Genomic DNA, 10,225 nt, shown 5'->3' with positions numbered 1-10,225 from the left:
AAACTTAATCAAAGTTGACAAAGTTTAACTTTGACCACATCTTATATGCAGACTAGAAAAAAAACCGGAGGAAATACGGGCATTCTACGGCTGAGTGTGTGCAGTGACTGTAGTGTGCCACCTTCTCCGTGTATGCAGACTAGAAAAAAAATAGGAAGCACACTACAACTCGTATTCAATGACCGTATTAAACTTATTTTGAAGTACAGTGACTGTAGTGTGCTTCGGCCTCAACTTCAATGACCGCAGGTATATTTATCTCTTCCGTGGCATTCATTTTGATTTTCCAACCCTCTTCCGCTGATCCAGAGGGATAAGGCACCTTGCAGCAAGCAAACGACGACCACCCCTTCGAAATCTCGTTTGAAAGGAGCGGCGCTGCGCATACGCTGATATATACTGGAGCGGCATGAGGAGGGCTCAAGTCAAGTGTGGCCTAGCTAGCTATCGCCTCCCCACCTAGCAATTCACGTACTCCGCCATGGCCCCCGCCGTGATGGCTTCTTCCGCCACCACCGTCGCGCCCTTCCAGGGGCTCAAGTCGACCGCCGGCCTCCCCGTCAACCGCCGCTCCTGCAGCGCCGGCCTCAGCAGCGTCAGCAATGGCGGAAGGATCAGATGCATGCAGGTATGAAAGCTAAATATCATTTTTGCAAAAGATGGTGCAGTCAAGGCACATCATTGTATTTGTAGGTGTAACGATTTTGTTCGTCTGGAATGTGGCTTTGGATTAAAACTGTATTCGTTTTGTTAGACTATGTTAAATAAATAACATAACAAAAATGGCAGTGTGCATCGCTTGATGCACAGGCTGGAGTTATCCTCCTTTTCAATTTTCTTTTTGGCAAAGAATGACGGACACTAAGCTGTCATGAATGTTCTTGTCGGCACAATTGATTAATTTATCGGGTATTTCCACTTCACATAGGCAACGCTATCCTTACGACGTGCAACCCACATACCAGGCCAAAGTAAACCTCACAATGTAGTCCGTAAGCAGATTCACATGTGTAGGCATATTTAACTCATAAACTTTGTGAATGAAAATCATTTTTATTGCAATGTGTACTAGATAGTATCATTTTAATGCCCGTACACTACCCATAAGCAAGAGCTGCCCTTGAGCTTTCTTGCTTGTGGAGACCCCCCACAATGTATGGGCAGACCATCAGGAGTAATTTTTTCCTTATGGGTAGGTCTTTCTTAAAGCACTAAGTGTTGATCAATTGTGTTCATTCCATCTATTCAGGTGTGGCCAATTGAGGGCATCAAGAAGTTCGAGACCCTGTCTTACTTACCACCCCTCTCCACGGAGGCCCTCCTGAAGCAGGTCGACTACTTGATCCGCTCCAAGTGGGTGCCCTGCCTCGAGTTTAGCAAGGTTGGCTTCGTCTTCCGTGAGCACAACAGCTCCCCCGGGTATTATGACGGTCGATACTGGACAATGTGGAAGCTGCCTATGTTCGGGTGCACCGACGCCACACAGGTGCTCAACGAGGTGGAGGAGGTTAAGAAGGAGTACCCTGATGCGTATGTCCGTGTCATCGGCTTCGACAACATGCGCCAGGTGCAATGCGTCAGCTTCATTGCCTTCAGGCCACCAGGCTGCGAGGAATCCGGCAAGGCCTAAAGTGCAAGTTGAAGTAACCGATATACATGTCATGTTAGTCACATTTGTCGGCGGCTCTGCTTTCTCAGTTTTACTTCTCGTTCTACTCATATGTGAATATATGAGCATATGTATGTAAGCACTTACCAATGTAGGTCGAGGAGGATGCATATGAGAATTATAGCACCGGCTATACATATACATATATATTATATGCAATCAACGGATTAGTGTCTTGCCATCAATTGATGGAAATGGTACTTTCTTTGCAGCCGGAAATGCCTATGTCTTGCATTGTTTTCTTCTCATGCATTTTTTGCTCAATCATATGTTGTGTATTGTCTAATACGGAAATTGTTATGGAATACCAAAGTACTTCAAAAAATACTGTGGAGAAACACATAAGAGATGGTGAGACCCCCTTGAAAACTAATGGCAAAACAATCGGGAATTGATGAGAAACAGATAATAAAAAAACAAAAAACAAATAAAAAACTAGAAAAAAGGACAAACAAAGGTGGCATAACAAGACAAGGACAAACCTACCATAATGCACTTGTCATGTGAGCCATATTCCTGCATCGATTCATCAAAGACATGTCACTTTTTCTAACCATTTTACACGGCAATGAGATACTGTTTTTTTGCAGTATTACAGAAATTCCAATAAACCAAAGAACGTGTTGATGGCACAAATATGTGCAAATTACATATCCAATTGATGAGCCCCAAGATACCTTGTACTAGTAATATTTGGGCCTTCTATGATGAATTATCTGCGATGTTTGGTGTTCGTGTCATAAACATCGGTCCTTCCATGGTGAAACTATCAATTTTGTCTTAAAACCTGCCTAAGAGGCAGAAACCCTATATGTCTCGTGAGAAAATCCATATTCAGTCATAACATTACGAAACAATTAGTTGCAAACAACAGTAGCCCATTACATTGTGGAGGTACACGCATGCCAGGCTAAAATTATATTAACTTGAATTATTTTCTGGGTGGATGATTGTTGGGGGGGAGGCTAATTCGCACGCGCGTCCGCGTGGTCGATTTCTGACTGGCTGTCCACGCCCCTATTAGGAAAGTGTGCAGTGATATTTCCATTCCCTTGGATTATTCATTATTGTAGGGAAACTAGCCCCCACCTGAAATTTCGTGGGAGATTATATATTGATCACGGGGTGGGCCTGCATGCCATGGCACCCTTGTTTTTTCATTTCAGCACCTACAAAAATTACTAAGTTTCAGTAATGTCAGTTTGCATTTTGACCAAAAGACCAAAATATTCACCCGAAATTAAAAAAATATGAAAATATTTTGAAAAATATTTGCATTCACGTGTACAACTGAAATGACTAATATATTTTGGTCGAAAGGTAAATATTTCATTGTCTACTGAAATTTGGTGAAATTCAAAGATATATCATTAAAAGTGAAAACCATCATGCCACCACAACTAGCCCCTCTGCGAATGCGCGTATCAGGTAGGGTGGGCCCAACACATTTAATTCCATGGCAGTGGGCTGCTATACTATATGGGGCCACCATTCTCAATTAAACGACATGTGAAAGCTGGACTTGGCTTATTGTGTGGAGCGCTTCACCCACCCAACACGCGCGTGCGAATGAGTATTTTCGGACTGTGGAACCTATATGAAGAAGTTTTACTAAATTAGAAAAAAAATGATGATATCACATCGTATAGGAATAGGAAAATGCCACATCTGATACTATGGTGGAGCCATATCAACACTTTAAATGAAGAAATAATTACCGTCTCATACAATGAAACATAAGAGTATGGATGACTTTCCTTCATGAATTTTAGTCTTGGCGTGGTTTAGTTTCGCGCCAAAGAATTTGTTCGTAACTAATGCAGTGACATTAGATTTGGATGATCAATGGTGATCTTATATGACGTTTTGGGGTCTTTCCGTGGCACTCATTTTGATTTTCCACCCCTCTTCCGCTGATCCAGAGGGATAAGGCGCCTTGCAGCAAGCAAGCGACGACCACCCCTTCGAAATCTCGTTTGAAAGGAGCGGCGCTGCGCATATGCTGATATATACTGGAGCGGCATGAGGAGGGCTCAAGTCAAGTGTGGCCTAGCTAGCTATCGCCTCCCACCTAGCAATTCACGTACTCCACCATGGCCCCAGCCGTGATGGCTTCTTCCGCCACCACCGTCGCGCCCTTCCAGGGGCTTAAGTCGACCACTGGCCTTCCCATCAGCCGCCGCTCCGGCAGCGCCGGCCTCAGCAACGTCAGCAATGGCGGAAGGATCAGATGCATGCAGGTATGAAAGCTGAATATTATTTTTGCGAAGGATGATGTGGTCAAGGCACATCATCGTACTTGTAGGTGTAGCGATTTTGTTCGTCTCGAAGATGGCTTTGGTTTAAAATCGTATTTGTTTTGTTAGACTCTTTTGAATAATATAATAAAAATGACAGTGTGCATATCACTTGATGCAGAGGCTGGAGTTATCCTCCTTTTCGATTTTTTTTAGCGAAGGATGACGGACACTAAGCTGGCATGAATGTTTTTGTTGCCACAATTGATTAATTTATCGGGTATTTCCACTGCACATAGGCAAAGCTATCCGGAGGACGCCCACATGCCCGGCCAAACTGTGCATCACAATGTAGTCCGTAAGCAGGTTCACATGTGTAGGAATATTTAACTCATAAACTTTGTGAATTGAAATCGATTTTATTCCAATGTGTACTAGATAATATTAATTTTAATGCCCATACACTACCGATAAGAAAGAGGTGCCCTTGTGCTTTCTTGCTTGTGGAGACCCCCCCACAAATGTATGGACATAAGGAGTAATTTTTGCCTTATTATGGCTAGGTCTTTCTTTAAGCACTAAGTGTTGATCAATTGTGTTAATTCCATCTATTCAGGTGTGGCCGATTGAGGGCATCAAGAAGTTCGAGACCCTGTCTTACTTGCCACCCCTCTCCACGGAGGCCCTCCTTAAGCAGGTCGACTACCTGATCCGCTCCAAGTGGGTGCCCTGCCTTGAGTTCAGCAAGGTTGGCTTCGTCTTCCGTGAGCACAACAGCTCCCCAGGATACTACGACGGTCGATACTGGACAATGTGGAAGCTTCCTATGTTCGGGTGCACTGACGCCACGCAGGTGCTCAACGAGGTGGAGGAGGTCAAGAAGGAGTACCCTGACGCCTATGTCCGCGTCATTGGCTTCGACAACATGCGCCAGGTGCAGTGCGTCAGCTTCATTGCCTTCAGGCCACCAGGCTGCGAGGAATCCGGCAAGGCCTAAAGTGCAAGTCCAATATACATGCCATGTTAGTTAACATTTGTCAGCAGCTCTGCTTTCTCGGTTTTATTTCTGGTTCTACTCATATGTGAATATATGAGCATATGTAAGCACCTACCAACGTAGGTCGAGGAGGATGCATGTCAGAATTATAGCACCGGCTACACATACACATATATATTATATGCAATCCGCAGATTATTGTCTTGCCATCAATTGATGGAAAGGAAACTTTGTTTGCAACTGGAAATGCGAATGCCTATGCCTTGCAATGTTTTGTTCTCTTACATTTTTTGCTCAATCATATGCTGTGTATTATCTAATGCGAAAATTCTTATGGAATACCAAAGTACTTCAAAAAATGTTGTGGGAAACACATAAAGAGATGGTGAGACCCCATTGAAAACTAGTGGCAAAACAGTAGGACATTGATGAGAACCATATAATAATAAAAAGCCAAAAACTAAAATTTAAAAACTAGAAAAAGGACAAACAACAGGTGTCAAAACAAGACAAGGACAAACTACCATAGTGCACTTGTCTTGTGAGGCATATTCCATCATCGATTCTTCAAAGACATGTCACTTTTTCTAACCATTTTACACCACAATTAGATACTATTTTTTTACAGTATTGCAACAATTCCAATAAACCAGAGAACGTGTGGACGACACAAATATGTGCAAATTACATATCCAATTGACGAGTCCCAAGATATCTTCTACTAGTAAAGTTTTGGCCTTCTATGATGAATTATCTGTGATGTTTTGTGTTTTTGTCATAAAGATAGGTCCTTCCATGACGAAACTATTGATTTTGTTATAGAACCTACATCGGAGGTCAAAACCCTATATGTTTCATGACAGAATTCATATTCAGGCAAAAACACTACTGTTGTTTCAGTACCTATCAAAGTTACTGAATTTCAGTAATTTCAGCTTGCATTTTGGCCAAAAGACCAAAATATTCACTTGAAATTCAAAAAAATATTTAAAGATATTTTGAAAAGTATTTGAATTCATGTGTACAACTGAAATGACTGAAATATTCTGATTCAAAGGTAAATATTTCTGTGTCTACTGAAATTACTAAAATTCAGTGAAATCAAAGAAATCACACTGAAGTGAAAACCAAGATGGCACCACAACTAGCCCTTCCGTGAATGCATGTAACATGTGGGGTGAGCCCAACACATTTAGTTCCATGACAGTGGGCTGCGATACTATGTGGGGCCACCATTCTCAGTTAAACGGCATGCCAAAGTTTGGAAAAGAATATAGCGCACGGTCGGAACCTGACTTCTTGTGCGGAGCGCTTCACCTGTCCCAATGCGTGCGTGCAAAGGAGAGTTTTCGGATTGTGAGACCAATATGTAAGACCTTTTGTTAGATTAGAAAAAAATGATGATACCACATCGTCATAGGAAAGGCCACATCTAATACCACGGTGGAGCCATATCATCACTTTAAATGATGAAATAACTAGCGTCTCATATAATGAAACATAATATTATGGATGACTTTCGTTCATGAATTTTAGTGTTGGCGTGGTTTAGTTTCATGGAAAAGAATTTCTTTATAACAAATGCGGTGGACTTAGATTTGGACAGTCAATGGTGATCTTAATATGATGTTTTGGGGTCTTTCCGTGGCTTTCATCTGATTTTCAGATGACAAAATTATACATTTCATTTGATGTCTGCTATTTTTTCCCCAAGTAATCTTGAGAAAAAAATGTATTTACACTGAAAGATGTATCACTTATAGAAATTATTTATAAACTAAACACTTTGATATCAAGTTCAATTCAACAATATAAGTGTTCCTACAAAATATGGATCAATGTTGTGGACCATCCAATTGGAATGGTAAACTGAAAGTAGTGCCCCAAGAGGAGGAGATAGGTGGTCAAGGAGGCGCCGCAGAGCAGAGAGGAACTGGGAGGAGAAGGCGCGGGAGAAGTGGCGGCGGTGGCGGCGCATGGACGCGTAGCATTCGTTGAGGAGAGCGATGCGACAACGAGGTTGCGTGTGGAATTGGAGATTGCTTAGTGAGAAAGGAAAAGCAGATCGAGAGGCATGTGTTATCTGGCGGCTGCCCAACTGACCATCATTTTTTCTCCCAGCAATCCTTTTTTTTTTGCAGCGATCTGTTTTGTCTTCCAGCTATCTGACGTGGCATAGCCTAGGAAGCGCCCAACCTGCGTATCTTAATGTGTTTGATGATTGGAAGGGAGATTGCAGTTTCACATGATGAACCAATCTCAATTCTCAAAGCCGCACTAGCTAGCCCTACTGCTGCAGCTAGCCCCGTGTTTTACTAGTACTTGCGGGTTAATTTGACAAAAAAGGGGGTATATGCAAAATGGAACACAACGACCTGAACAGGCCAGCTGGCGCCACTTGGCCGCCTCTGATTAGCTTTGGACTAAATTTGCACGTTGTGTACAAGTTATAGGATTACATAGTTCACTTTTGCAAGTTTTAGGACTAAACCATCACATGTTAGACAAGTTCTAGGACCTCTAGTGCTTTTACCTCCTAGTTCAATTTCCTTTTTTTGCATAAAGAATAAGATCTAATATAAAGATACACCGAAAGTCGCGCCTTAGGCTAGCGCTTTGTACAGCAGTGTTTTGTGCAACTGGATCTCTTTTCTGGTTTTTTTTTATGTTTTTCTTCTTTCCTTTGGCACTTTAGCCCTCCCCTATACCTTCCTAAACATCAATGAAAAGGCAGAGCACCTGCCTTAAAAGAAAAGATTCACTGAAAGTAGAAAGCACCTCAAACATAGTAAAAAGTACATCTAGGTCTATGGACCATCGAACGACACCGAACGACCATTGCCTCCGTCAAAATGAGCCGTTGTCTTTGCTTCCACACTGGATCTAGCCAGACCTTGTCGATGGCAGCGAGGAAGTCTTCATGCACACGCCCCTAAGAATGAACGCTCTGGAGCCGTAGTCATCGTCGTCGAATCCCTGAATCAGTCTAAAGAACCTGACACCAAATCTCGTTTTGCATATGCCCGAGGAGCGGGAAGGAATCTACGTCGGACCTCCATCTAATCCGTCTAGACAGAGGAACTTGAAGACGACCGGATCCCGGAAGATTGACTCAAAAAAGAAGGGCCGCCATCTGTCCAAGCGCCACTCCTACGAGAACTAAAATCCTATTCCCTCCGTAAATAAATATAAGAGTGTTTAGATCACTACTTCTTTACAGAGAATTTCCTTCCCTCCAAGGGGAGGCGAATCCATAGGCACATCGACGGATATTGAGGGGGGAAACATATATTTTACTATGCTAGTTCAGTTAATTCTACCAAGAAAACATATATTTTATTTTGACAAACATTGTATAAATGTAGACATTCACATACACGTATGTACACCACCCTCTATGATTGCACACCCGCACACTATATGCCTATGAGCATACTTTCAAGAGTGAGCCAGCAAATTTTATGATAAAATGAAATATTTTGCCCACCCAACTCAGTCGCATCCTCGGACAATTTGTTATCAAGGAACTCACCCAAAAACAAGCAAAGCTAGAAAAAGGTTGTGTGGCAGCCACCTAATGACATGAAGGACTGAAATTTCCAGCACACACAATGTATCCGACGGCAATGCTTCTTCCACTGATCCGGAGAAGATAAGGAAACGAGGCAACCAGCGAACGTGAGCCATCCCAACCACATCTGTACCAAAGAAACGGGGCTATATATACCGTGGTGACCCGGCAATGGGGTCCTCAACTGTAGCCGGCATCCTCCTCTCCTCCGATAATACAAATACCATGGCCCCCGCCGTGATGGCTTCGTCGGCTAGCACCGTCGCACCCTTCCAGGGGCTCAAGTCCACAGCCGGCCTGCCCGTCAGCCGCCGCTCCAGCGGCAGCCTCGGCAGCGTCAGCAATGGCGGAAGGATCAGGTGCATGCAGGTATGTTGGGGCACTAATTAAACTGATACGAGTTTCTTTGTCAGTGCAAGTAATTCACTTACAGAACATCCCCAATGTATATAACCAAACCCATCCTCGAAATAGGACCCATATACTAGAACTAAGTACAACCAAAGCTTTATTGATTGTGAACAACCCAGCAATGCATATGAGAGCTGCCCATAAGGAGCAATTTTTGGCTTGTCGACTGATTTTTTCTAGCATTGTTAGTACAATTAATTGACTCATCACCAAGTATTGAGCATCTGTGCGCATTCTATTCATTCAGGTGTGGCCAATTGAGGGCATCAAGAAGTTCGAGACCCTGTCTTACTTGCCACCCCTCTCCACGGAAGCCCTCCTGAAGCAGGTCGACTACCTGATCCGCTCCAAGTGGGTGCCCTGCCTCGAGTTCAGCAAGGTTGGCTTCGTCTTCCGTGAGCACAACAGCTCCCCCGGGTACTACGACGGTCGATACTGGACAATGTGGAAGCTGCCTATGTTCGGGTGCACCGACGCCACACAGGTGCTCAACGAGGTGGAGGAGGTCAAGAAGGAGTACCCTGACGCCTATGTCCGCGTCATCGGCTTCGACAACCTGCGCCAGGTGCAGTGCGTCAGCTTCATCGCCTTCAGGCCACCGGGTTGCGAGGAGTCCGGCAAGGCTTAAACTATGAGTTGAAACAATGGCCTATCTCATATGAAGATCTTTTGTGAACTTCACTTTTGTCCACGACCTCTGTTGCACGACTCTGCTTTCCGACTGGAGCATACCTTTTGTTCTATATGATTTGTGTATGTATGTAGGAACCTATGTTCTCGAGCATGCATACATAATTCCTCATAGGTCTATATACACCGGCTATACATATGCAAAACCTGTGTAATATTTGTTATATACAACACGCGGACCATTCTCTTGCTGTTATTAATTCTTTTTTCCCGCAAAAAAAGGAAAAGTTTCTTTATTTGGCACTGCAATGGATATGCCTCACAGCTAGTGGGTGGAGAATTCAGTATTTGACATTAAGATTCCCTGATTTGCAATTGCAAATTTCAGTTTCTTTACTTATATCACTACAAAAGTCTTATTGTTTCTTTTCCACGTCATTACCATCTGCTCCATTGGTTTTTGCTAGTAGAACAGGATGAAGCATGGACACGGATTAACTGAGCTCGAGCTCATATGAGCTCGGGTGAACAATAAAATCTGAAAATACTTAGAAAGAATTCAAAATTTTCTGTTTTTTGTGGCAAAATTTGACAAATGTTATAAATGCTTGCAAAGTTTCATCATAGAACGACATTCGTGGATGTCATGGCAAAAAACAAATTCAGCACTCTGAAAATAACTTTTTTGAAGTATCGATTTTGTTTTTTGG

General features: G+C 43.1%; 3 protein-coding genes across 3 annotated transcripts; all 3 read left to right on the top strand.

Moving 5' to 3' along the window:
* The first annotated feature begins 394 nt into the window (after window positions 1-394).
* Window positions 395-1,854, top strand: LOC125535360 (ribulose bisphosphate carboxylase small subunit, chloroplastic 2-like). The gene is made up of 2 exons (XM_048698413.1): window positions 395-628; window positions 1,250-1,854. Exons 1-2 carry the CDS (start codon window positions 482-484, stop codon window positions 1,628-1,630), a joined length of 528 nt encoding a protein of 175 aa, XP_048554370.1. The 5' UTR covers window positions 395-481; the 3' UTR covers window positions 1,631-1,854.
* Window positions 1,855-3,625: 1,771 nt separating this feature from the next.
* Window positions 3,626-5,172, top strand: LOC125535361 (ribulose bisphosphate carboxylase small subunit, chloroplastic 2-like). The gene is made up of 2 exons (XM_048698415.1): window positions 3,626-3,909; window positions 4,523-5,172. Exons 1-2 carry the CDS (start codon window positions 3,763-3,765, stop codon window positions 4,901-4,903), a joined length of 528 nt encoding a protein of 175 aa, XP_048554372.1. The 5' UTR covers window positions 3,626-3,762; the 3' UTR covers window positions 4,904-5,172.
* Window positions 5,173-8,600: 3,428 nt separating this feature from the next.
* Window positions 8,601-9,771, top strand: LOC125535358 (ribulose bisphosphate carboxylase small subunit, chloroplastic 1-like). The gene is made up of 2 exons (XM_048698411.1): window positions 8,601-8,843; window positions 9,133-9,771. The coding sequence occupies exons 1-2, from the start codon at window positions 8,646-8,648 to the stop codon at window positions 9,511-9,513; spliced, it is 579 nt and encodes a 192-aa protein (XP_048554368.1). The 5' UTR covers window positions 8,601-8,645; the 3' UTR covers window positions 9,514-9,771.
* The last annotated feature ends 454 nt before the right edge of the window (window positions 9,772-10,225 follow it).

The sequence above is a fragment of the Triticum urartu genome, chromosome 2 (genome assembly GCF_003073215.2).
Source record: "Triticum urartu cultivar G1812 chromosome 2, Tu2.1, whole genome shotgun sequence".
Lineage (NCBI taxonomy): Eukaryota > Viridiplantae > Streptophyta > Magnoliopsida > Poales > Poaceae > Triticum > Triticum urartu.
The sequence above is the reverse complement of the archived record's forward strand: the minus strand, read 5'-3'. Positions and strand labels throughout refer to the sequence as shown.

What these genes read in the sequence shown, in the direction of transcription:
- LOC125535361 (XM_048698415.1), top strand. Translation starts at nt 3,763, where the DNA reads ATGGCCCCAGCCGTGATGGCTTCTTCCGCCACCACCGTCGCGCCCTTC. An exon ending in GAAGGATCAGATGCATGCAG is followed by an intron (nt 3,910 to 4,522) that starts GTATGAAAGCTG and finishes CCATCTATTCAG; the next exon opens with GTGTGGCCGATTGAGGGCAT.
- LOC125535360 (XM_048698413.1), top strand. Translation starts at nt 482, where the DNA reads ATGGCCCCCGCCGTGATGGCTTCTTCCGCCACCACCGTCGCGCCCTTC. An exon ending in GAAGGATCAGATGCATGCAG is followed by an intron (nt 629 to 1,249) that starts GTATGAAAGCTA and finishes CCATCTATTCAG; the next exon opens with GTGTGGCCAATTGAGGGCAT.
- LOC125535358 (XM_048698411.1), top strand. Translation starts at nt 8,646, where the DNA reads ATGGGGTCCTCAACTGTAGCCGGCATCCTCCTCTCCTCCGATAATACA. An exon ending in GAAGGATCAGGTGCATGCAG is followed by an intron (nt 8,844 to 9,132) that starts GTATGTTGGGGC and finishes CTATTCATTCAG; the next exon opens with GTGTGGCCAATTGAGGGCAT.